This window comes from Plectropomus leopardus, chromosome 5 (assembly GCF_008729295.1).
Source record: "Plectropomus leopardus isolate mb chromosome 5, YSFRI_Pleo_2.0, whole genome shotgun sequence".
Classification (NCBI taxonomy): Eukaryota; Metazoa; Chordata; class Actinopteri; order Perciformes; family Serranidae; genus Plectropomus; species Plectropomus leopardus.
The window spans coordinates 16,211,900-16,239,726 of NC_056467.1; the positions used below are offsets into that span (position 1 = coordinate 16,211,900).

Below are 27,827 nucleotides of genomic sequence, written 5' to 3' on the forward strand. Positions count from 1 at the left end.
AATCTGAGAAGCAACTGGCCCCCAATTTTTTTACAATATTTATTTTGGCTCCAATTCAAAAACATTGGACCTGAGCTTGATGTACCAAATAAACTGTCAATTAAGCTTACAAAACTGAGCCTTTTATTGACAGCAAACAGTGAAGATAGACAGAAAACAGGCAGAAAGAGGGGGGATAAAAAAGCAATAAGATCCCCAACCAGAACTGAACTGCTGACCATGATTTATTAACCAACCCAATCGCCTAAAATAAAAGTTTGCAACACTGTGGTCAAGATGTGTTTATGTTTAGGTATAAAACCACTTGGTTAGGAAAAAAATCTTGGTGTTGGCTTTTAACACCCACATTTGGTGGTACAATCAGCACTGGAAATGCAGGGATGACTCACTAAAAAACAGCCAGCATTGTTTCTGGGTTTCAAACAGTAGTCTGCAGCCAGGCAGCCATCCACAACCTCCTCTACCTCCAGACCTCCAGATATAACAAAATCAGCTAATAAACGTGGAATCAGATCTACACACTTCAAAAAATGTTGATATTGTGCTTATGAAACGTTAAAATGTAACATATCTGTAGTTTACAGAAACATACTTGTCGTGATTGAGATGTCTCAACCCTTATTCAATGAGGACACATCCACACAACTCACACTTGAAAGTAGCACACCTTTTCTCTGGAAAATGCCACTGTGAGTGGGAACATTTAAATAAAAGATAACATTTCATCATTAAAACCTGGAACAAAGTGTGGGGATTAATTGTTATTTAAATGATATTAGTCACAACTACGGAGTGTTTTGACAAAACCTTGTTCCCAGTGAGTCACTTAGCTTTTTTAAAAATTCATGCATGTTTTCCTATGGTCTTAAACCGTCCAAAAATATTAGTGCACATAAACAACTCTCCCAAATCCAAAAACCAGAGAACTAAAACTCTAATTTGTGATGACATCAATGATAACATGGGAAGCTGATCCATAGACAATAAGTGGGAGAGACATACTGAGCACTCAGGAGAAAGCTCTGAGTATATAGGTCAATTTTCTGTTTCATATCTAAGAATGCTACAATACAATGAAGCTTATTTGAGTATTAAAAAAAGAAAACATGCACTCCGTGTTTTCTTTTTTTAAAAACCCCATAACCCCCACCCCCCCCCCCCCCAAAAAAAAGTAATATATTTTTTTAATTTGCTAAGACAGACAGCTTAAAGGTATAAAGCAACATGTTTGTCAATGCCATTTCATTTTTATTTGTTTTATAAGAGTTGTGTTTTTTTTCTATAATGAAAAAGGTATTGGTAGATTAGAACATGGGTGTGATATAAAGGAAAATCTAATTCAATGTTTTATGTCATTAGAAACAGTGATTTATGAGTCTTTTGAAAATATTCAGAGTACCTGAGGCAGTGAGATTTATCACTTCACCTTTTGACTTCAGGGTGAGGTTATATGTATTCAGCTATTACTTTTCCTGTCCCAAGGATATTTAATAATAAAATGTGCAGCTGTCTTCCCAAATGACTGCTTTCAGTATGTTACATTCACAATTACCATTGCATTACCAATTCAGGTCCCTTATTAAAAAACAAAATGTTAAGTACAGTCAAGTGGTAAAGCTTTCCAGACGGTATGATAAATGCTGATATTATGCATCGTGCAGATTTACATCTAACTAAGAACAGTTGTTGCACACAGTCAGTTACCTCATTGCACAAATATCCTACATGCCGTCTGTTTTTTTAAAAAGTCACAAAACACAAACTGGGACACAAGATATAAGACACTGTGATATAAAGATGTTTTCTTACCTCTGACAACTCTCCTGCATCACACCTTCATTAACTTCCATTACTGTGAGAAGCTATTCAACACGAGTGACAGTTTTGCCTCTGAATGTTGCCGTCGTTCAGTCTTTACCACAACGGTGGCTAGATAAAACAAAAATGTTTGATTTCATAACTGCTTACTCATTTGACCTCTTAGTATACTTTCACCATTACAAAATCGTTTTTTGCTTTTTATATACAGTAGATATATGGGCCCCTGCCAAAGACTGCAATTAAATGTTTTAGATCAGTTGCCTGCAGTTGATTTCCCTTACCTTCAATCATTTTGTATTTCTCCCACATTGATCCTTTGAAGGGATTTGCCTTCTGTCCTCTTGACTCTCTTTAAATCAATGGAAGACCCCAATGGTCTTAATCCTATGGATGGTAATGAGATTTGATCCCGTCATTAAATTTAACAATTTAAAAAACTACAGCGAGTCCTTGATCCTGCAGCATCTCTATTCCAAAGATTTATTTTCCTGGAAGCCGAATATTCTCTCGTTGACAGACAAATTAGTTTTAAGCAAGTACAGTATTTTCAAACTTGCACTGAAAACAGTGTCTATAATTTGCTGAGAAAGTAAGGATAATTATGGTTCAGTATCATATCTCTGCATCTCTTTGTAGTTGTAGTAAATCTTTCAGTGTTTTGTGTCTTTTGGTAGTCATTGTGTATCTCCTTAGGGTCATTTTGTGTTTTTTTTTGGGGGGGGGGGGTCTCTTTGTGGTTGTTTCACCCGTTTTTTGTAGTCATTTTATGTCTCTTTGCACTTCCTTTGCATTTGTTTGTGGTCATTTTGAATCAGATGACAAGACTGTGAAAATATGTAATAAGGAAGACTATACAAGCAGTATAAGTGGCATATCCTCCTCTCTTACAGACGCTACAGCGCCTTTGTGTTTCACGCTGGAAAAGACTCACATGAGCAACAGCTCTTGCTTGTTCTTTTGCCTCCCAGCTGATAGAAAGACCAGGAGTCCCTGGATAAATCACATCGAGGGTGATAATGTTACAAAATAAATGTCACATTTATGCGTGGAACATAGCTAAGTTAACTAGCATGCTGGCTGGAAGGTGTAGGTGGTGTGTATTGTGTAAGACAGGAGACATAAATGACGGTTCACAAAAAACTAAATACTACTACAACAAACAGCGACTTTCTTAGCTTGAAGAATTATGTTTTAAATTGTCAAAAAAATAATCATGGCACAATTCGATCAAAATATTATTTGTTTCTCGCCATTGACCTCTATACATATTTCCTCTAAAATACTGTCTCACTTCACCTCCTTATCACAGATACAATGAGGACTCACTATGTCACAGTTTTGCCACAGTATTTTTCTCACTACCATCCAGACTGGCCTCTGCCTGCATCTACACGTGTTTTGAAATGTTATGTCTTGTCGTTGAAAGAAATCTGCTTGGTTGACAGTCCAAATGATTACTCATATAAATGAAAAGAACTCAGTTTAGTCAAAACATCAATGATTTGATCTCCAGTGTTTCCAATCAGCATTTCCAGCTGGTCTCTGAAGAGCATCACAATATGAAGGTATATAAGATAAACTGCTGCATACAGGAACCTGTTTCATCACTCAAGGACAGACCTTGATGCACATCAGGTCACACTGACTGGAGGGAAGATTTACACAAAAATACGAAGTCACCTGACAGCCCGGCCCTCCAGTGGTGGAATCTCGATCAAGCAGCAGATATTGTTAATCTCCCCCAGTTTCTTCCATTTCTCTTTTCCTGGATTCACATTCAAGGAGTTTGGGTGGCATTAGCCCAACTTGGAAAGGTATCCAGCTGGAACATGGCCACGCCCCATGTGTTAATGGCGATGTTGATGGTTATGACTCCAATAAAGTTCAGAATGAACCCAGCTTTGGCCTGAAACAAGCATAAAAATACCACCACATAAACAAAAATAGATCTGTGCCCTGGTACAGGCAATACAGTGTTCTGTCAACACCCTGTCAGAGAAGGTAATAATCCCAATTTTTTGAGATACACATTGCATTTGCTGCTCAGTGTGTCTGAGCTTAGTTTCCATGGTAACATTAAAGTTATTGTGTGTATGTAAATAGACAGTAATGATCAGATATAAGGATTATTATAAGCTGCTTATCTAAAAACTGGATATGAGCCTTTATCCAAAACACTGTGTACATGTCAGCACACTCATGGGGTTTCTCTGACAGGTCTCACCATGTCTATGACTTTAAGGTTGCCGTAGGAGAAGGCAATGGCGTTGGGTGGAGTGGCTACAGGCAGCATGAAAGCCAGCGAGGCAGCAATGGTGCAGGGAAACATGACGTAGAGTGGATGTATCTTGATGGCGGTGGCCTAGGTTAAAAAAAAATAAAAGGACATTCACACATGCTAAACAGGCAAGTCTAAATCTGTCATGGCTCCATGGTGGGAGATGCTCAGTGGCGGGGGAAACAGCTAGCCTGGGTAGCCTTCCATCAGTTCTAAAGCTCAATAATTAAAATGTTGTTTTGCGCTTGTTGAATCCAGGGGTTGACAACCTGCAGCTGTTTAGCTCCTCTCCAATGGCTGACAGTGGCTTTGACAAAAAAACTATATGGAAATTAATAATGCATATATTTTTCCACATTTTCATTTGATTTATCATTGTTTTATTCCTAACATGATTTTTACATTTTCCAAATGTGTAGCCTTTACAGTGAATTGAAAAAATGTTTAAACATTTTATCAACTAAAATGTGCACCATACACCAACGGTGTGGCACCTTTTCCTCTAGATTTTGCAAAACCTCAATCATGGCTAGTCTCGAGTCTCCCTAAAGGCTAGTCATGGATTCCAAATCCAAAAAAGGAAAAGCCTTGATGGAAAATAAAAAATTAATAGTGCATGGACAGATATGTTTATCTTAAATGCAAGTGCTGCAAAGTACATAATAATCATAAATAGCCCACTGCAGAAAGGCTACCTTGTGGCAAAATATATAAATAATTGCTAATTTAGACCAATTAGTAAATTTGATAGGCTCATTTAAACTCACTGAGTTGTGTTACGTTCATTATAATGCTTTGCAGCTTCAGACATGTTTTTTTTTGGCCAAAAATAGCAATATACCACTACACAGAAATTTGTGCTGCTCTGGCACTAATGGAGAACCCTGCCAATGTGACACAGTTTGTAATATTGCACTCCCTTTACCATATTTCTCATTGACCAGTCTAAAAAGTGGTGTAGAGGCACAAGTATTGATATGCAAACAGGTCGTTTTACATTTATGACTGTGGGCGTGGAAATGAGGCTCATGCATGTGCACCTAGCACCACAATGATCAAGATTTATAAAACACAATCCAACGCACGCAGAACTTTATAAATCGAACAAAGGCAATGCACACACATATATTTCTGCCTTTGTGCCTACACACAGTTTTAGACATGAATATGCACACATTTTTATGCATCTGGCCCCAGAGAGTCACTGCATCTACAGGCTGTCTTTTATGAATGTGCATAGTTTCCAAAAATGTCAAACAACTACTTAAGAGACTGAGAGAGTACTACATCCTGTCTCACCATGGAGGCCAGTATTGGCAGAAAGAGCGTGGTGGTGGCCGTGTTGCTGGAACATTCAGTGAACATGGCCACCAGCAGACACAGCAGGATGGAGATGGCAAAAGGAGGGATGCTCTGCAGCGGTATCAGACTTTCTCCAAGCCACACCGAAAGTCCAGATTTCTTTATGCACAGCGGGAAAACAAACATCAGTGTCCAAACATTAACAGAGAAGATAATTATCAGAAAAATATTGACTTGATGATTAACTGCATTACCTCGCTTCCATGCGCCAATGCAAAACCTCCTCCCAGAAGCAAAAGTATGTTCCAAGGCATCTTCTCGTGGACGATGTCCCAATTCAGCAGAGGTGAAGGGGCTTCAGCAGGAGCTCCTGTTAACACAAGGAGAAAAAAAGTCAATCTTTAGAGGTGACAGTTTATTTTCAACCACTGGTTAGGACAGTCATAAATATGTACTATAAAAAAGTCTAGTCTTTATTGTCTACAGATAAGAGCCCAAGATCATAAATCGGTCCATAAAGATAAAAAGAAAATGTGATAAACTGGAAAGTCATTAAAATTATAATTAAAATGTGGTTTAACTGGATCAGTTCTTTTAAACTTGTGTTTTTCTCATTTCCAAGGTAAGAAATGGACTTTGGCACCTCAAAGTCTGTTTCAAACGTTTTAAAACAAGTGTGTTAATCATTGTGTCACTCTTCTGTCTACAAAACACACTGCTACTTGTAGAAAGGTGGAAAAGCAAAGGACTTGTTGCTTAAAGGCAGGAGCTGGACACGCTTAACTTAAGTTACGAAAAGAGAAAAAAAATAATTGATAAAAGAGTGATTTGTCTGAGGATCAGCACAGCATGTCCTGCTGCACAGGCTTGACCTTGGGGCTATCAGGCTACAACTCAGGAAGCAGTGGGGATAATGTTTATTAGGAAACACCAAATCAACAAAATGAGTTCACAGGTGGTAAGTTATTGACTGAATCTTTGTCTGTTATTGTACAGAGAAAGAAGACAGGCTTACTTATAAAACTAAACCATTATCTTCATGTGACAATTTTAACATGACGCAAACATAAAATGTGATACAACATAAATGAGCTCTTCCCACAGATCTGTCCAGATGTGCACAGATGGAGTTGAGAGGAAATCAGGTTCCCGCCTTCTTGCATCAACATATATATTCGTATTCCTCTTAAAACGTTGTGAATTACAAATGTCATCAGTGTCACCCAGCAAATGACAGAATAATATTAAAATAGAGAACTTAGACGTTGGTGCCCATTTTAAGTATTAAAGGGACAGTTCACCCCGCAATCAAAAATCAGTATTTTTCCTTTTACTGGGTAGTGCTTTTTATCAGTTTATATTGTTTTGGTGTGAGTTACTGAGTGTTGTAGATAACAACTGCAGAGATGTCTGACTTTTCTACAATTTAATGTAACTAAATAGCACTCATCTTGTGGTGCTCATGAATGAACAGCAATCTCTCTTTCCAGAAATCATGACCCAGTTACTCAAGATATTTCGCATACTCTTTGTCAACAAACTATACTCAATTTTTATCACAGTGCAGAGGGAAGCGCGCATCAGCTCATGGACAAGAGGCTTTTGATCATAACAGCGTGACTTGAGCTGCTACTTGAGCTGGCAGTAGATGTACACTTCAGTTTGCAAAAGTAGTTTGGAAGAAAGAAATTAGCTTCTACAAGAATTTGCTCACAACAAGATCTGTGGATTAACTTGAGTGGCCGGGTCATGATTTCTGGAAAGACACTTTGCTGTTGAGTTTTTCCAAATGTTTTTGTTTTCTTTTTGGTGCTTTGAGCACCACAAGCCAAGTGCTGTTTATTTCCATTATATTGGAGAAAAGGCACACATCTCAACAGCTGATATCTCCAACACTTGACAACTCACACCAAATCAATCTACATCAACTTGTTTGCACACCTTTTTTAAAATAACATAAATATACTAATGTACCTGTTGCACACACAAAATCAACACAAACATGCTGGCTGACCTACCATCCTCAGACCGCCCGCAGCATCTGGGTAAATGAGACGGGATGCAGAACAAGAGTGCTGACATTAATATGGCCACAGTGCCATCTGTGACGAACCTGATGAGAAAACACTTTTGAAATCTCTGCAAATCACAAAAAAGGCACTGGATCATTCAAAGATAAAACATCTACAGACTGGCAAACAGTCAGAAACATGGAGACTAAATTTGATATAAGCTGAAAAGTAAACCCTTATTTTCTCCTCTGACACTTGGCCAATGCTTGGTTAATTGTTCACCTCCTCACTTTATCAGTGAAAAGTAATGAGAAGCTGTGTGTAACATTTATTGTACTCACGGTTGGTCTTTGTTGAAGAGCACAGTGGCCCAGCCGGGTATGAACCCAGGCTCCCTGGTGAACCACAGAAGAACCAACGACGTGAAGATAATCAGCACGCAGCTCTCAGCCAAGCTCATTCTGCCCAACTTCTTGTATTCATCTTTGATTACCTGATAGGCCTCCCTGTCAACATCTCTCTTTTTGCCACATCCAAAGGACTTTTTAAAGCTGGAAAACACATGAAAATTTAGATTTTTTAGAATCTGGATGCTTTGGTAGCAATAATGAATTAATAGAACAGATGACATAAAACTTACTCAAAACCCAAAAACATAAACTGCAGCCACAACCACGACAAGGCAAGCATTAGCACCATGTTGGGGAATGCGAAGCCAAACCAGCTTGCAAAGTTGATTATGCCTCCATTACCAGGGAAGAGTCTGTTGAGGATTTAAAAAATCAGAAAAATGATCAGAAAACAGCAGAACATGGACACATGGCTGGGCTCTCAAGTCTGTAACTGCCAACAAGTTACATTAAAACTTTTTTCAACCAACTTAAAAGTAATTTTTTTTCAATGAGGTGTTATTCTTGTTTTGGCCACCCTTTAGAAATAAGTAGTTGTACCATTTTCTCAGTTATTTGGTAAATGGACTTGAACTTATATAGCGCCTTTGTAATTACAAGCGCTTTTACACTACTTGTCACGCACCACAATCTTTCAACTGTTTGATGACCTTCTCTGCCACCTGAGTCATAGGAATATTACTCATATCTGTGTTTGTTTTTTGTGTGTGTGTGTGTGTGTGTGTGTGTGTGTGTGTGTGTTTATTTGCTTTTGTAAGGAACATACTCATCAATCTGGCCTTTCATGATGACATTGGGTGTGGTTCCAGTGAGGGTGGCCGTCCCACCGATGCTGGCAGCGTAACAAACACTGAGGCTCATGCCTTTTGTCAGCTTTAAGTACTTCTGCTCCCTCTTCAGTTGGCACTCCTCTGCCTCGGGACTCCTGTCACAAATTTCTGGAACAACAGAGCTGATACCTTAAGCAGCAAAAAGACATCCTAACTGTTGGAGTACCTTGTATGTAACATGAATTTATGAAAGTTTAGCTTGGCATATACCTTCACGACAGCAGCAGCTAATTTTTTACTGAGATCTTGGGTGACATAATCAAACTGCTGGTCAATAATTTGCCCAAAAAAAGGTATAAACAGGGCCAGCACTCTATTTAAGATTAGGATTTGATTTTAAACATTGTGCAAATCACAGCAAGAACATTTGGCTTGTAATTTAACTACTCTAACTTCTAAGTTCTGCTGACCTTATTTTTATTCTTTTTTACCAGGCTATTACTTCAAACACAAAGTAAAAAAAAAACTCACTTGATGTCATGTCTTTTTCCTGCATTTCCTTAATGTTTTTGCTGTCACCATCTTTATTTGCATCTAAAAAACACCATTAGAACAACAGTAAAAAAAACCCAAAAAAAACCAAAGAGTTTAAAAATAAAAATGTAATATCTAAAAAGTGCAAAAGAGACACTGCTACTTGCACGCACCCATCTTGATGCTGCTTTCCTGTGGTTTGACTGCTTTGCGCTCACTGGTGTCATCCAACTCAAAGGACTCGTTATCCTGACCTTCCATTGCAACAGATAGGTTGTAATCCCTCTCTTCAGCTTTGGCCTCTGTGTCACACAGTTGCTGCAGCACAGCGCTGGCGATGGGCAGCATCATGGCTGTGGAGGCCGTGTTACTGATCCACATGGACAGAAAGGCAGTGGTGCTCATGAAACCGATCATTAGGCTGGAGAGGACGCAAAACAGATGATTAATGAAGAACTTAAGTAAACATGTAAAGAGAGAGAAAAAAAATGCGTCCATTCTTCCAGAAAGGCATTCCACATCATTTGGTACCTGGCTACAGGTATTTACCCCCATCTATTTATTGTTTGTTTATTTATTATTATTATTATTTTATTATTATTATTATTATTATTATTATTAAATTATTATTGATTTTATTATTATTATTAATTTGGAGTAATGTTACAGTATTAATTTGAAGTTTAATCAGTTTAATCAGTTTTTTTTATTTTATCTTTGGTGTTTATTTTATTTCATTGTGCTATATAATTGATGTTGAGTTAAACTGAGTTAAGTATCCACACACTTTATATTGTAGCTGCAGCATGTATGTGAAGAAAAACGTTTCTTACAAAGATGGCTTCACGCCGACAATAAGCAGTACTTGAAGGGCGATCCTCCTGTGCAGGTTCCACTGCTCAACAGCGATGGCCACCAGCAGCCCACCAATAAAGAGCATGTTGGAGTCTTTCAGGTACTGGATACAAACCTGGATAAGGAAAGAAGAAAAAGAAGAGTACCAAAATCAAAATCCATGTTAAACTAATGACAAGAAATCTCTTGTTAAAATGTGACTACACTATATGGATTGGAAATACCTCCCCTGACTCCATGATGCCCATCATAGGAAATAGAATAACAGGCAGCAGGGCGGTCACAGCAAGAGGGATACACTCTGTACACCAGTACAGCGCCATGAGGATTATTACAAAGCCACATTTTGCCTCCTGTAATGACAGACAAGGACTGTGTTGTTTAACATGCTTAATACACAGTATATTTTACACATAAACAGTCTTATGCACGTAAGACATGTACAAGTGATGGCTACTGAAAGAGAAACACAAGCTAAAGCCTATAAGGGAACAACAACATATCATAAACGTCTTAACCTTGGCTAACCTTTAGATCAGTTAGCATGGTTAACCATTCTCTGATGACTGTAGTAACCAGTGCGGTAAATTCTTTTTTAACTAGACTCGGGCACATGGATGCTTAGTGTTGAAATTCTGCAGATCAAACATATGCTACCGGTCATAAAAAAAAATTACATAACACATTTCTTAGTCACACAAAGTAAACTGGTGCTCTTGTCTGTAAGGCAAACCAAACATCAACGTAACTGCTGCTGGATTCATTTCTTTTTCAAAAATGACAATAGCCATGTATTTTCCTTACTTACCACTTTATATTTCATAATAACTCCCTGTGTTTAATCACTTCATCAATTCAGTTATATTGGTATTGTCTATTATCATTTGTTATTTGCGCCTGCATGTTGGATTATTATCATGCTGTACTAACAGCAAACAGCTTTATGCTCATCTCCTATCAAATGGGCACTTCATGCCTACATCAAAAATACATATTTTTCCTCTTTTTAGTGAGATAGTTTTGGTGTGAGATGCCGAGTGCTGAAGATACTGACTGTAGAGATGTCTGTCTCCTCTCAAATATAATGGAACTAAATGGTACTCGGCTTGTGGTGCAAAAAAAAACAAAAACAAAAAACTCAATAGCAATGTCTCTTTCAAAAAAGCATGACTTGGTCACTGAAGATAATCCAAAGACACTGTTGTGAGCAGTTTCATGTAGGAACTAAAGTCCTTCTACCAAACTAGATAAAAAGCTTGTGCTGGTCTTGATGTAAACATTAACAGCATTCTCTCAGCTGGGCCGTAACATTGCGGTGCTCAGTGGTGCGGGTGGAGCAAGCAGTAGATGGATGCTGTTACAACCACACGCACCACAAGCTGAGCACCATCTACTTCTCTTATATTGGAGAGATGGCAGACATCTCCATAGCCAATATCTCCAACACTCTGCTGAACACACCAACACAATCTAGATTGATATATAGCTCTACAAGTAAGAGGATAGAGTATGTATTGTTTATTTCTAGATGAACTATCCCTTTAAAATGTACATGAATTGTGCCAAGATGAAAAGGAATAGAGATTTTAATATTTGAGCCACTGAACATGATCCCACTTTAATTCATCATAGTCAAAGATTACACAGTACAACGGGTCACCGATGGAGGACTTTCCTGGACACGCTGCAACTAAGAAGACGATGTAAAGCAACAAATGTCCCTGGGAACTGGGGCCTTTGATCCTTGTTGATTGTCCTTTTCATTTTGTTGCAGTGGTTTCACAAAATTTGGCTACAGCTTCGGATACAGTACCATTAGGGCTCTTCCTCTCCCTTTCTCAAATATACTTTTTGGATTTAAGAATTTAATTTGAAAAAAAAGACAGGATTTAAAATAGATTCTCTTTTGATTGAAAAACCGAGTATAATCATTTTCTGAGCAAAATTTGACTTATACAACCTCCCCAGTAAATTGCATGTTAGTATGTATCAGAAAAAACAGTATAATGTAGTGCTCTAATACATCAGCTGCTGATGTTTGTTTAATGAGTCTCTGCTCTTCTCTCTCCAGTCTCTTCAAAGGTAAAATGACATTTTCAATCACTTTCAATACTACGGTCACAGGCAGCAGAATCAGCACGTATTTGCCTCATTAACAGCAAAACAAATCTTCAAATAACACCCCTATCCAATATCATCCTCTACCACTGAGACAATCTCTACACACTTCCCCTATGTATCATGCAATGTCAGTTTTACAACAGGGTTTTATTACATCTAAGGTCAGGACACTGTGGCCTTTGCACTGCTTACTCCCACTAATCAAAAGTGCTCCTGGATTTTAAACTAAGAAACATTACTGTTGCAGCTGAGTATAAATTTTAAAAAAAGGAGAGTAAAAACAATGCTGCGGTTAAGTTGAGGCTATGTTTAGACACAAAGAAATGTGGTTACGGTTAGTGAACGATCATGTTTCTGCTTAAAATATCCAGTTTTGGTGCCACAATCATGGCTAGAAATGGTGCTGATGTCTTGCTAAAACAAATCTGACTTTCAGGTAACTTATATATATATATATATATATATATATATATATTGTTGTTGACCCCTGTCCATGCCCGTACCCTGCTTCAACTTCTGTGCCTGATTCCAGCTTGCTTCACCAAACTGGGGGTGTGCTGACTGCCATCTGCTGTGTATTACACTGTCTATGGATGAGCAACCTATACAACCTCACTTCAAACCTTCTGTACTAACCCTTTTTTCAATAAATATTGTACAGCTTTGGACTATAGACATCATGCAGTTAGACAGGCCATCCCTATTCAGCATGTCTGAAGTGTAAACTATGTCCGCAGATATGTCACATGTCAGAAAAACACTTGTACATATATTCACGTTCTTACCGGGGTCGGGATGATCAGGGGCAGAGGCAGAAGTAAAAGAGGTGTCAGGACTATTACAATGTAATTCCTATACCTCCACAGCCATGTAAGAAACCCAGCCATGATCCAACCAGTGTGATGGACATCCAAAAGAAGAGAGAGGAAAATAATTAGTGTCACCCGTATACTATCTAAGAGACAGTTCCCGGTATATATAACAGTATATACAGTATATAACCCTGAAAAAAGATTAAAAATTAACTTTATAGAGAGGGTCGCACATGTACAGGGAGTGTTTCCATGTGTTTGGAAGGGGCTAGATAAGGTAAGCATCCAGGACCAATAATCTTCAGGAAAAGCTCATATTTTTGATTTTGACTGTAAGATGCAGCAGCTGCTTTGTCATCAGGTGTAAAAAAATTTTTTAAAAATGTTGATTATTAGCACCATTTCACACCTTTGGGCACTTGATATAGCAGTGCAGAGAATGATGCTTAATCACTGTTTGTGAAAATGAGTGAAACGGCATGTTAACCCCAAAATAAGGCAAATAAAAATCACTCCTGACTATGTCTGAAACAAACTACAAAGTGTTGTCAATGTCTTGTAGAAGGAGAGGGCAATTTGTAAAAACAGTTCTATTAGATAACAGGCTTAATGGCCTTGTAAGCGTGTCGTGTAGGCGTTACTTAGAAGAAACAATGTGATTCCGATGAAAAGCCAGAGGCTGACATGCAGACAAACCAGATCATCCTCCAAGTGTGTGTTTGTGCGTGTTTGTGTTTGTGTGTGTGTGTGTGTGTGTGTGTGTGTGTGTGATAAAAAGGTTAAATGGGTTTAACTGGAGCTTGTAATGACTGACTGTTAAAAGAAACCCTGAGTTGGTTTTAAATTCAGGTCAAAGTTCGTGACAGTTTCAGCACAGGAACAATTACTTTCAGGGTTAGGGGTTAGGGTTAACAAACAAACAAACAAACAAGTAAACTATTTGCAATTTCACCATTTGTAATTTAAATTTTGACTTTTATTTGTAAAAAAAAATCCTCTTAAGAGACAAAGAGAAAAAAAGGGGAAAAAAGAGTTTGGTGGGCTAACCAAAACAGTTATAGGAAATTATTTTAAAGACAATTTCATAACTATTTTTTTTAAATGTGTAAATGTGACTAAACAAATAAAAGAGTGTATTTACTTGGTTGTAATTGTGGGTTATGATAAATAAACCCTGCTTGAGCAAAGTGTTTAGTTTAACGGTTGGTATGGTTCAAAGGATTAGAAAGTTTAATATAAATACGGAACAAGACGTTCATCTATAAACAAAGACATAAAAATGATCCGTGACAACATTTTCTGATGGATCATTTGGATCATTTTCTTATTTACACTCCTGGAGACTTAACGTTTGTCATTTTGTGACCTCGGATTTAGGTCTCTATTTGCTCTTAGAATGGTTTTATGTTGAGTTTTTTTCATTATTTTTTGTAAATTATAGTTCAAGCAACGCATAAAAAGGTTAATCATAAAAGGTAAAACAATACGCTCTTAAGCCTGTAAATAGAATATTTCCGAAATATGTGCAGCTTATACAGTTAAGGGCAAAAAGATATATAGTACATTATAGTGTTTCCTCAATTATCCACATTTAGACATTTTCACATTTAGATATCAGAAGAATAAAAAAGAAAATTGGAGGGCAGCACCTGTGTCATTTGTATTATGGGGCACCATAATGTGTAGAGCGACAAAGTCCGGGTGGGAGGGTCAAATAAACTCCTCCAAACTTTCACCCAGGAGCCCCCCATTCATGTCCAATGTGAAACCAAAGGTTATTTTAATAACGACATAGTGCGCTAGTATGTGTAGTATATTGTGCTTATGACGTATGTTCCATTTGAATGCAGCAGTTAAATCAGACTCTTCTCGTGGTAAAATCGACTCCGTTTGAACACGTCACTATAATCCAAACCATGATGTGTCATCCTAAACCTAATCACATGCTTGCACTGCCTAAACTTGAGAAGTTCACCTGAAAATGTTTTTTTCTCACATTCTACTCTTATTTTAAAAAGCAAGTAGGCATGTAACAAGCAGCAACTGTGCATTTCATGAATGAGCAGAAGTTCATTTTGAAAAGAGGCGTTGTCATGCATGTAACAAGCATAAATCAACGCCCCATCCCTGAACGTCCAAAATAGACACAGGAGGGTTGTCTTGCCCATTATATTTTGACATGACAGGCCACTGACTAAGTGTTGGAGCAGAATGTGTTTCATAAATAGCTCATTTAAAGGGAAAAAACCCCAAAACACTTGCAGAATGTTGTATTTTCATCCGGCTAAGTAGGGAATGCCCCATAATGACAGAATCATGATTTATGGGGATTATGCTGCTTTCCCTTAAGTGCCTTGCACGCCACTGACCACCGGTCAGAGGGATCCTGAATCAGCATCAAACCACATTCTAAACCATAAAACAGCGTTGACTTCAAAAATATCTCAGTTTTTAACAACAGAAACTGGGGGATTGAGCAATTAACTGATTTATGTAAAAGTCGACAGTATACCTGTGAAGGTGATGGCAGTATCTTTGCAGTTTCCCAGCCCTTCCTCTGAAAGCGTCACAGTATGAAGCCGTTCATCGTCGTTACTCTCACCTATGGAGCAGAGAGAAAAATTAAAGTGGTCTTTATTGTCATCAAAATTTGCCATCATTTAAAAAAATATCTATTAAATTTCCAGTGTAGAACCTTCATCATCTATATATACTATACAAAGAAGAGACCTTATGCTTATACTCTTCATATAAAGATTAAAACATGCTTTTTCAGTCCTCAAAGCCTTTTTAAAATTCTCATTCGGTAGTATATTGAACATCCATATGACCTTTTTGTATTTTTATGAAGTGTGCAAGATAAAATAAGTTTATCATCAACCAGAACTAAAAATTACAATGACAATGTGTTTTGGTTGATGTCTAATTATTTCTCTGGTGCATCAACTTAAAATATCATACATGTCGTCCCATGCAAGCAAATAAAACTACTTTTTATAGGACAGATGTGTTTTCTGCACAGACTCTCATATCAGTGTAGATTCTTTGATCAATGCTAAAAAATAATAATTTATCTACCAACTGGAGAATTAGCACACGCAAAAAAAACATCAAACCACAGCTTATGACTCAAAGACTGAACTCATGCCAATAATCATAAGATACTGCTGTCATTAGTGCTGTTGAAGGGCGTATTCTAATTCTAGTTCTCCTGGTTTTAGTTAAGAGTCATTGTATTCTGCAAAAGAAAAAATGAGCCGGAGTTAATTGTTGTTGTTTGTCATCTGCTAAAAATGGCTTACACCTAAATAATTTAAAATAACTGGTTTGCTAAGTACCTCTAAATACATTTGCAAACGTGGCTTGTTCAAACGTGTCTTATCTGCTGCCATCTTGTTCTTTGTCTTATCATGTTAGTCATCTGCTATTCCTGCTCTTCATCACATGATAATGATGACATATTGCAGAAAAGAGAAGAAATAATTAGGCACACCAACAGACTTTTTATGAAGTAAAGACTATTAAAACTTAAATATTTCATTAAGTTACACACTTATTGTCAACTTCAGGGCAAAAGCAGAGTATTAACAAAACATTTACCAAAGGTGTTTTTTTTTCCATTTCAATGATCAAAGATGAAAATTTCAATTGAAGCACAAGTAAGCACATAACATATTAAAGCTTGATTTAATGATTTAAAGGGCTGCATAAATACTGTCCAGAAAATGTATAAAGAAAATAAATAGACTTTATGAAGCTGTCAAGTAGGATTTGTCCCCTTGTCTAAGGTCACTTACTGTGTATGATTCTTGATACTTTTCTTTTTCAGAAGTTACTGTGAATATTGTTTAAGTAACTAAATTACAGACCATCTATGTCTTTTGTTTATTTATTTATTGAGAAAAGGGCAGGCAAAATAACATTTTTTATCTTCTCCCTGCTCCTTTTTTGATCATGGAATGTGTATTATAGTGGTTTCTGTTGTGAATGTGATTGTTGTGCATTACTTTGAAAGAACCAAAAAAAATTTAAACAAAATGATGAGCATATTTATAAAGTTACGGTATATATGGTGTATTATTCTAGATATTTCTAGGGTGCCTTAAGCAATTATAAATGTACTTTTACCTCTACTGTTGTGTACACAATTAAGGCCTTAAAAGCACCTCTATTGATCAAGTCATAAATTAACTCCAGGGAAATTTTTTTTATATATTATATATATATATATATCCAAAATTTGAGAGAGATAGCTAACATCTATTGAGAGCATTAAAAAAGTCTCAGATGTATGACTTAAACCTGTAAAAAAATGTGAGCAAAAACGTGTTGCATTTGCATATTTGTTGAGTATGGAATAAATTTAACACCTTACAACAGAGATGTTCAATGTGCTTAGCCCAGAGACACATTTTTGCAAAATGACAGAAAGCCAGGGGCCAGTCGCAGCAGCCCTGTCCTCGGATTTTATAAAGGACATATTAGATATGATATGAATGATTTGACTGTGGTAAATGATAAAATATGCATCCATTATTTCTACAAGGCTTGTTAGTTGTGTCTAAACAGAGGCAGAGAGATAAGAAGACACACACACACACACACACACACACACAGATGAAGATGCCCAAGCAAGCTCCATGTGATTAGAAATAAGCAAAGCATGAGAATCGCTGCTGAGGAATACAGAAAAATGGGCTTCTGCTGTGAACAACATAATAGCGGCTTTGCAGCATCAGCCCTGACCTCTGTTGAGGGTCATGGGGATCCTCCTATGGGACTTTTTTTTCATAAACAAGCTCTATTTGTATTCTTTTTATGTACTCCAGCACCTCATTCACAGTGAAAGTACACAAACATCCATTGTCAATCAATTTATTTTCATTGTGAATCATAAAATGACTGGGGAACCACCCGGCAACCTGTCACGAGCCAGATTTGGCCCACGGGCCTGAAGTTGAGCATCACTTCCTTATGACAACAAAAACAAAAGTAGTTCACGTCTTTATCCAGACGGTGGTGCTGAGTCAACGCTATATTGTGCCTCAGTATCGCTTCCTTTATGCTGCTGAGCTGGTAGATAAATTACCTTTAACCTCGTTTGATTTCACCTCACAGAGACACCAGCAGACAGCAAACTAACGTTAGCATGCTAAGCTAGTTAGCAACACAGCTAACGTTACAGAGAGCAACTTAGTGTGCAACTTAATGCTTCGCTTGTGTTCAGATACTCTGAAAACAAAGTAAGAAACATTACCACAGTTAATGTTTACAGTGAAGTCGACATGGACGAGCCGGACACTGCGGCCATCCTCCCCGGCGATGTGCTGTCATCAACCGACGATGAAACCACCGGCCACAAACAGGAGACTGAAGTACCGACCACCCGCTCCGTACGACCGCCGTTTACATGCCCGCTGCCGGTGTCTGTGGAGCCGGTGTTGTTCCTGTCCATGTTTTCTCTGGCCCTGCAGGCGCCTTTGTCCACACAGTATCTGTGGGACCGCATCAGCGAGGACCTCGGTTACAACGGCTCCAAGAGGTCCGAGTGCAGCAACACCTCCGTGCCCCCCGACCCCCTTCAAACGGTAGTCCATGTCTTTAAATATTCAAAATACTCAATGTCAGCAAATCCCACATTTAAGTGCCTTACTCAAAGATCCCTCCATTGAAGTAGCTGCCCTGTTCACTCCCGTTTGTACAAGCTACTAAACATGCATGTTTTTGTTAGGTTACGTTAGCAAGGGAGCTAACAGACAAATCATACTATCTGCTCTGATGGCTGCAGGTGTTATTAGACATGCGCCAGGTGTGGATAATTCAAGGAGGGCCAAAAAACTTATAATAAAGTTTCCTAATTTGCAGGAGCTGTAGAAAGATAATGCACATACATCGTGAGTGAAGTCTGCAGCAAAGTAATTATCATTATCAATGTCCGGAACACTGTATTCACATTAATTACCAATTACAAATATAGTTTACATGACAGTTTCCTATTGGGCAAAATTTCAAGTAATTTTTGTGTAACCTGTAATTTCTTCCCCAGATTTCTTTTTAAATAATTCAGGTTTCAAAGAGTTAAGGAACAGGGGCAAAATTATGTTTGTCTTATATAGTCCCAGGATAGGTGCCATAGTCACCCTTAAATCACCCCATAAGCTTAAGTTAAAACAAGAAATGTAAGAGTTGCATGCCAAGCAATAATAAAAATAGAATAAAAGTATTAACAGAAATGTGTACAATAAAAAATGACATGGTGCTACACTGACATTGCAGCACATAAGCATACAATACTTAGACAATAAGCAACACATGAAACACTGTGACTGTGGCACAGTAAAGGCAAGGCCACAACAAATTATTTTATTTTGAGATTATGGTAAAAGGATATGAGCAGGGGTTCATAAATGAGACAAGTCAGATAAAATACACAGAGCTGGGACTTGAATTTGATCACTGAGACACATTTATGAATTTGTGCAGGCTAATTTATCAGCCAATCAAGCTTTCTTTTGGATCTTATTGTTATCTCAACAATTGTTTATATCATATAAGTAAAGATTACTGCAGTGGGAGAGAAAAATGAGCATGAGAAAATGGTCAAAATGCTATTTCTTTAATTGAGCTCAGTTGTGTCTAGGAGATACAGGCTGGACAAAGAAGAGATCTTGATATGATTTTTTTTCTCTGGGAGTGAACCATAAATGCAGGTACATTTAGAAGCATTTTTTAAGCAAAATGTGGCTCATTAAATGTAGAGATTCAGAATCAGCTGTGCTCTAAAATGCAGGTGCATAGGGAAAAAAACTGCAAGAACAGCTTTTTTGAGCAGTTAAGAGGAACAGCAGTCACAAGTTGTAACTAAGCGACCAGGAAATGATCAACATGCACATTTTGAACTGCTTCACTGGTGCCTTTCAAAAGGGAACCAATAGTAGTTAAGTTTAGTTTAGTAGCTGGTTACATAGATGATCAGCAGTTTTAAGCCCTGTTCACCAGAGCCCCGATGATTGTCATACACATTTAGTTGGACCAAATTACACTTATGAGGCAAAACAAATGTGATTATGTATAGGATGGCAGACCTAACAAATTGAGAATCTTAAACTCATGTTTAACAATTAATATTGTTTATCACAGGAGGTGGAAACCATGACAGCCCACTGGAACCTGTACATAAGTCTTGGGGGCTTTTCTGTGGGCCTGCTTGTGGTGCCTCTCCTCGGCTCATGGAGTGACCTCGCAGGTCGCAGACGTGTCCTTATCCTGCCTAACCTAGGCCTGGCCCTCCAAGCAGTGGTTTACCTGGTGGTGATGTACCTGAAGCTGCCTGTGGTCTACTTTCTGGTGGGCAGGCTGCTTAGTGGCCTCTCGGGTGATTTCAACGCCATCCTGGCTGGCTGCTTTGCATATGTGGCTGATATCAGCGACAGAAAGTCCCGCACCTTCAGGGTGGCAGTTTTGGAGGCTTGTCTGGGACTTTCAGGGATGTTAGCAAGCATCATCGGAGGGCAGTGGAGGCGGGCAAAAGGGTAAGACGTTTTGGCACGGTCATAAGTGTTACTCACACCATAGTACTTTGCTCAAGATCAAAATCTTTGCAGATGCAGAATGGCTTAAAGACGCTGGAAATCAAAACATGTCATTACTTTTAATAAATGGGTGGAGCAGCTGTTTAGAATGACATCACATTACATATAGATTTTCAGGGAAAGAAGGTGTGTTTAAGAAGGTTTTGGGATCTTTTTGACTGTAAGGCTGGCTAAAATTAATGGGATCAACTCGACTAATCCCATTTAATATTCTTTGATAAAACAATAGATGTATTAAGAAACACTTATCTACTTTCATTTTATTATTAATATTTTTTTTCTATGGTGTGTCATGGTGGCTTAAGTTTTTTGTCTAGTTTCTTAATATTTATATGACACAAGTTCTCCTAAAATTTGTTATTCTGGACAACAAGCGGGGTCAGGATTCCTTTGTCTGAGTTAGTGTAAGTGGAAAAAATGCATACGGTGTGTCATAAAATGAATACTCTATGATGTTGAAAAATTAACTCTTTGTATGAAGTAAACATTAAAGAAAAGCGTAAGATAAATGGAGCCATCTTTACCAGAATGATTTAACGTGAGCTATATATGACTCCAAAAGTAAAAGTCACATAACTGGAGCCCTGGGTTTCCCCCAGATTTTTTTATGTGTCTTCTTTGACTTAGGCCATCTCTATTTTGTTTGAGTTTAATGTTTGCAGTGCAGCAAAGTTAAATTAAAATAAGTATTTTTTTGTCACAAAAAAATCTAAATCATTGCTATCTGAATATGTAATCATTACCATTGAATTTTTGTGCCTGTATTTAGGTACATCGATCCATTCTGGCTGGTCCTGGTCACCAACTTGGCTTCGGCTCTGTACGCTTACCTGTTTGTCCGTGAATCTGTCCTGCCAGACCCCAGTGCAAAGCTCCTCAGCTGTCGCCACCATAAAGCTGTCTGGCACCTCTTCTCAACAGGAGGCAGTAGTAGTGAGGCGGGCGGGAGACTTCACATATGCAAACTGTGGCTTTACACGCTGTGCTTCTTTCTGGTGGTGACTGTACACTTTGGCACCAGGGAGTTGTATGTGTTGTACGAGCTGAGCTCGCCGCTGTGCTGGGGGCCGGAGCTCATTGGCTATGGATCAGCAGCTCAGCACCTAGCCTACCTCAGCAGTCTGCTGGGGCTGAAGCTCATGCAGCGCTGCCTGGAGGACTCCTGGGTGGCTCTTGTGGGTCTGGCCTCCAATATCATTGGGTTGGTGGTCTTTTCTGTAGCTGACACCACACAGCTCATGTTCACAGGTGAGAGAAAGTGAGTTAGTGATCTTCAGATGTTTTGTTAACGATTTATACAGATGTTTTAAATTATGTGTATTTTTCTCTCAAAAAGATTTCTACTCACAAAGAAAAGGGAAGTTAGGAAATGTTAGTGAGATGATTTCAAGGTTACTCCACAATTAGGCACACAAATAAGCATTATCAAGCTTATTCAGTCTTTATAAGGCATCAAGAAATATGGCCAACTGAAATCCTTTCCTGGGATAATATCTTGCAGTAAAATAGCTGAGTATATCCAAAAATCATTATCCTTATTTATTTGTGCTTTCTCAGCACAAGTGTTGAAGACATGCACATTTTTTCACACCACATTTTCAGGCAGATGTTGTCATTATACAGCTCAGCAGGTGACAGACTGAACAGACCTTGTGTGAAGAGGCAACCTTGGGTACCAGGCAGTAAAACTCAGCTCTGCTTGTAGCCTGTGGGGAATAATTAACACAATGCACGAAAATTTAACCATGTAAAGCAGTGAGGATTTCAGAGATTGTAAAGTAGTTGTACATTTATGTATGGGGCATTTATAACAGAGCACATATATACACATGCAGATATAAATGCAGAAACATTATTTAAGGTATTGGCAATGGTTACAATGTTTCACAATGTATATTATATCTCTTGAGCTGATATGTCACCTCACCAAATTGTTCATTTGTCTGTCACCAGGTTACGGCCTGTGTTTCCTCTTCATGGCTGCGACACCAGTGATCAGGTCAAAGCTGTCCAAGCTCGTGGGGCCATCAGAACAAGGTCAGTCACAGAATGTGCAAATACTACTTGTGAAAAAAAAACAGGTTGTTTTATACACAGCAGTGATTTCGAAATGTGATATTGCGGCAAAAAGACATTGTTTTCTTGTCCTTGTGTAAATGTACCAGATGATGAGGACACATCTGGATGGGAGTTAGCTCAGTGTGTCAGCTGTGTAGTGAACTTTAATTGTCATAATTAGATCAGAGTTATAATGCTACAGTGCACTTTAATTTGAAGCACATGTCCTTTTGTCATGAGGGACTGCTTGTGTCCTGCGTGTTGTATACATAGTTGTGTGTTTGTACTTCCCGCCAGGTGCCCTTTTTGCCACTGTTGCCTGTGTGGAGACTTTGTGTTTTCTGGTGGGAAGTGGTGTCTTTAACTCCGTCTACCCAGCAACACTGCACTTTATGAAGGGTTTCCCCTTCCTTCTCGCTGCCATCATCCTCTTCATCCCTTCTGGAATAATTGGGTGAGTTTGCTCCTGCCTCACTGACCTAATTCACTTTTCTAGTTACAAAAGACATTGCCAAAAAGCACATTACAAAAAAAAAAAAACATTCTTAGATGAGCAGAATAAATAGCCGTGTTTCCACCACATACCTTCGGTATAGTACACTTAGAACTGGTAACTAATCCAAACCGAGCTAAGCCCTACATCCGTCTTCTCGCATCATCATCACAATTTTACAAATAAAATACAAATCAAAAACCAAACTAAAACAAACCAGGATAATACCGAAGACCTCTGGTGAAGACAGGAGCAACAACGGTGGAAACAACGATGGAAACAACGATGGAAACAACGGTGGAAACAACGGTGGAAACGACTGTGGAAACGATGGTGGAAACTACAGGGACGACAACCGGGCAGGATAACAGCAGGGAAATCTCAGCAGGGACAACAGAAATGGTAACAGCTGCAGGGATAACAGACAAACTGACAAAGAACAAAAGGGAACATGCAAGAACATATATATATATACACAGAAGGCACTAATCAAGACAACAACACACAGCCGGGGTAGGTGGGCACAGGGAGAAGGAGGGAAACAGGGATTGGCCAACAAATGAAGGTGAGGCAGGGAACACAAGGGTTGGAGCAAATGAGACTAAAACAGAACAGGTGTGCCGGCGAGACTAACATGGACAAACAAGACTGATACAAGACAAGTGAAACAGGGAAACATTAGGGAGGGAAAACACACAAATGCAGGGAGTAAAACCAGGCATGACACAAGAGGAGTGAAAGTACAAAATAAAAAAGGAAACATAATATAAGAAACAAGAAAAACACCAACAAAAAATGCAAAGTCTACAATATACTCAAACCTCAAATCATGATAGTCTTCCACCATAGACAGTTCCTAAAATGTTGTTAGGGTTGTCACCAGATAGTAATAACCGTGTCACTGCTCCATGCAGCTCTTGCTGTATTTCTTCATTGGTGATGTAGAGGAACATCTGCACCTCGTTGATTGTCCACAGGGTTGCGCGCCAACATTTTGAGAACAAAAAAGAACAGGCTGAAGTGTCCAGAGTTTGTCACAATCTGTAGTGCATTGAGTCCTTGTCAAGCAACTGTGACAATTCTGTCTTAACCAATCAACAGACGGAAGTGTATCTAGCTCCACCTTTTTAGTATCACATCAGTGTGCTAGGTACCTCAACAGAGGTGTAATGAATAAAACGGGACCGAATGAAACAGTTATATTGGTACCACCCACAACTTTTGACAATGGCAATGCAAATATAACCTGTTCTAATGTGTGACGAACTGAACTGAACTGGACTTCTTGGGGGGAAACAATGCTAATTATTCACCATTTGTCATTCTAGGACCCTGCAATGTTTGGACTACAGAAGAGACCACAGAGACTCCACAGCAGCCTGACCTGAAGAGAGGCAGAGAGCTTAAGTGTGTCCTGATGTCCGTCTATGAGGTGGCAGCTCTGACACAGAGACATCATCTGTGTCCTTCTGTGATGCAGAGAGATTTTTATCTGAACAGTGACAGAGCAGCTCGCTAACTCAGCGATGGGATTCTTTTAATCCAGCTAAAGTGATGGAGAGCAAAAGAGGAAGGATCAACCTCCTGACTGATATGACAGTAAAACCTTCCCTGTATTAATAATGAGAAAGTGTAGACTGGTAAAAAAACAAACCACAGTCTTCTGATGTTTTATCACAGCATTCATACAAATGGTGTTGTGAAACGAGATTCAAAGCATGCTTTCATTTGCGATTTGATGTATTTTCATACAGCATAATGAAGGCCAAAGAATGTTCCTTACATTTCCATTTTAAATGTAGTCATTTCAAAAACTCTAACGGCACACTACAGGGTTATTGTAGTAACTAGAAGACAAAAACTCCTCAGATGTTCTAAAACATATCAAGCAGGGGTGCACATGCTTCACAGAGGGTCAGAAAGGGAGGTGGCAGATAATAGCCCAGTGTTTATTTGAGTCGAAGTGTTTTAGATCTACAGATATCATTCATTGAGATCATTTAACCATGAATTTTTATTCTATATGAGTTTTTTGCTGAGACAGGAGATTTGTTTGATAATGAACCATCCAAATCCAATTAATTATTTGGAACAAATGAAAATTGGGAACCTTTGTGAGGTAAATTGGTATAAACAAGATCAATCTGTTTTCAGCCACCACACTTCAAGTGGTGGAAAGTAATTGAGTGTTTGTCTACATTTCACAGGCAAATATATTACCTTTCACGTCTTACATAATTTACTACTTATATTATGGCTTTTTTATAGGTTAAGATAAGACTTGCTCAATGCCCAGGGGGGAATTCACAAGCTACTCAACAGCACATAAAGTACAGTATTTAAAATGTGCCCCACCTTTGCCAGCATGAGGGCAGAATGAATAAACACAATTTTGTCATTTATTATAATCCAGTAATATGATTTAAGTACTTTTACTTTGGGTGTCTTAGGTATATTTTGGATGTCAAGGCTTTGTAGTTTTACTAAATTTTAAATACAGGATTTTTACTTTAACAAGGTATTTTTACACTGTGGTATTGCTACTTTTAAAGGAACAGTGTGTAAGATAAAGGGGAATTTAGTGGCTTCTAGAATTCTACAGCGTCAATTGTTCAGGTTTTTACCAGGAGCTGAATCACCTGCAGAGGTCTCTTTCTGTCCAAAACAAACAGAAAACTGATTAAAATACTAAGTAAAGCATTTTTACATAACAAATCAATGTCTTTCTTAAGGTGTTTCGCAGAAAGGCACCTCACCCAACACCCACTGTGTGCTTAACTTTTTTTCTCAAAAAACTTCAAATCCAGAGATTCGTAAGTTTTTTACTAGGAGATGAAATATTCGCACAGGTCTCTTCCTCTCCAAAAGAAATGCTAATATCACATTAAAAAAAATTTTTTTTTCGACGCTGCGCCTCACAGAGGGGGTGCTAACTATGGTGGTCAATGGAAAAACAAGAATGGCCCTGTCTAGAGCCACTGTTTGGTTTGTCTGCTTTGAGCTAGTGTAGAAACATGGCAGACCATATCTCTGTTCCATATGAAGAAATAAACGGCTCATTCTTAACTAATGCAAAACACAACTCTTAGTTTCAAGTCATTATAAAGTAAAGAAAACAAACTCATTATATCACATTTCTGCCAGTAAATCCATCTAAATCCTACGCAGACTGGACCTTTAAGCAAAAGATCTAAGTACTTTTCCTACTGCTGTCTGTTTGCAGATTTGAGTGTACTGTCAGTAATGTTAAGGGTTATCCTAAATCTGTCAGTGGAAAGTCTCAGTAGAACCCTGAACAGTGAAGTCCTGTTATTCATGATATCACACTATGCAGAGAGATCACTTGTGCCAAAATGTCCAAACGCAACTATCAGTAATGCACAGCAGAGGGAGTGAAACTGCAGCTGCAGCCAAGGATTACTGAGTTGCACCTCGACCCTCCTCTATATAACAAACTCCCTGAAGAGTCCCCCTTCCACCACCACAAACAACACTGGATAGTCCCAGAGCACAAACCCACAGCCAGCATTAACACAAGGGTCAGGACCTGGATGTACAGTGAGGGAACAAGAGCTGCAGAATCAGCTTTAAAATGCACAAAGGGAAGTTTAGAGGCCAAGTGAAGTATTTATCAGCTAATGTGAATTGATCAGCATGAAGATTTTTTTCTCAAAGCCAATCATCAGACATATTTTGTAACAAAACCAACCTGCAAAACTGTCTGCTTTTGATTGTAAATCAGTTGTGCAATATTTGTAAGTGGTAATTTTATTTATTGGAATAAAACTTGATCATTTTGTGAAAAGAAATTGATGGTTAAATTTGTTTCTGTTTACATTTCACATGCAATTAAGGCAAGTTCGAATTAAGGATTGCAAAAACATTTAATTTTTCCCCATTTTTCAAATAAAGGGATCTAATTATGTTTGTTTCACACTCAGAACATTTAAAAAACATGATAATAAAACTGAGGTCCTGGTACTATTTAAAAAATGTATCAATCAGACAGAGCATATTTAATGATATACTTTGCAGGAACTTAATTACTGGTTGTAAACATGCTCAGTGGAAAAAGTGAATGTAAAAGCCAACCCCAGATTCACTCTCGTTTGGTGTTTCACCTCACTATATTTGCATTTTTCAGCAAATGTGTCTCTTGGATGCCGTCTGCTTATGGTCTATCCTTTTATTAGGCCACACCTCACTTGAGCGCTGTGAGTGTAAATATCCATGAAAGTCCCAAACACAGAAATTAAGAAACTACAGACAGACAGAGGGCAGAAAAATTCACCACCACACACTTCTAGTGTGTCATAAGTGATGACTGAGAGGGATTACTTTTGTAGTAGTCTTTACATTGTATTTTAAGTAAAATCATGCATAGTATATATTTAATAAATGCTATGAGGTAAATAATATTGAGGCGAGAGCAAATACAAGCCCTGCAGAACAGTGGCTGCAGTCAGTCTATAGTAATGTACACTTCTATAAAACAATATGTGACCAAAACATATTGATGACAGCATTGTTTAATTTGCAATACTTAAATATTTTATTGCATATTATTACAAAGCTATTTTTTAAAATGTGTTATTTATACAGGTGCAGATGTGATCTGTCTCCTGTTTTATATGTTTTATAAGTATTAGTGTATCTCTTCTATATTGCTGGATTTCTTTTTGTTGCTATTTTATACACCAAGGGAACATTGAAAGGGGACAAGTAATTACTTGTCAGACTTAGCACTTTGGTCAATGAAGCCTCATGTC

At 38.2% G+C, this 27,827-nt stretch overlaps 2 protein-coding genes across 4 annotated transcripts; one reads left to right on the plus strand and one right to left on the minus strand.

Annotated features, from left to right (window-relative positions):
- Positions 1-3,515: 3,515 nt before the first annotated feature.
- LOC121943257 (solute carrier family 13 member 2-like) lies at positions 3,516-15,511 on the minus strand. 3 transcript variants are annotated; one of them, XM_042486744.1, is made up of 14 exons: positions 15,428-15,511; positions 12,889-12,961; positions 10,207-10,335; positions 9,961-10,097; positions 9,301-9,548; positions 9,125-9,187; positions 8,590-8,761; positions 8,054-8,176; positions 7,755-7,964; positions 7,420-7,514; positions 5,656-5,771; positions 5,399-5,560; positions 4,046-4,183; positions 3,516-3,727 (listed from the first exon to the last, which is right to left on the minus strand). In XM_042486744.1, the coding sequence occupies exons 3-14, from the start codon at positions 10,303-10,305 to the stop codon at positions 3,599-3,601; spliced, it is 1,692 nt and encodes a 563-aa protein (XP_042342678.1). In that variant the 5' UTR covers positions 10,306-10,335; positions 12,889-12,961; positions 15,428-15,511; the 3' UTR covers positions 3,516-3,598. The 3 variants fall into 3 exon arrangements, with proteins under 3 accessions (XP_042342678.1, XP_042342679.1, XP_042342677.1); XM_042486745.1 differs by having other exon boundaries at positions 12,889-12,955; positions 15,428-15,491; XM_042486743.1 differs by lacking the exon at positions 15,428-15,511 and having other exon boundaries at positions 12,889-12,990.
- A 2,509-nt stretch (positions 15,512-18,020) lies between these two features.
- Positions 18,021-26,867, plus strand: slc46a1 (solute carrier family 46 member 1). Its single transcript, XM_042487406.1, has 6 exons — positions 18,021-18,503; positions 20,056-20,447; positions 21,277-21,755; positions 22,461-22,544; positions 22,863-23,019; positions 24,387-26,867. The coding sequence occupies exons 1-6, from the start codon at positions 18,201-18,203 to the stop codon at positions 24,439-24,441; spliced, it is 1,470 nt and encodes a 489-aa protein (XP_042343340.1). The 5' UTR covers positions 18,021-18,200; the 3' UTR covers positions 24,442-26,867.
- The last annotated feature ends 960 nt before the right edge of the window (positions 26,868-27,827 follow it).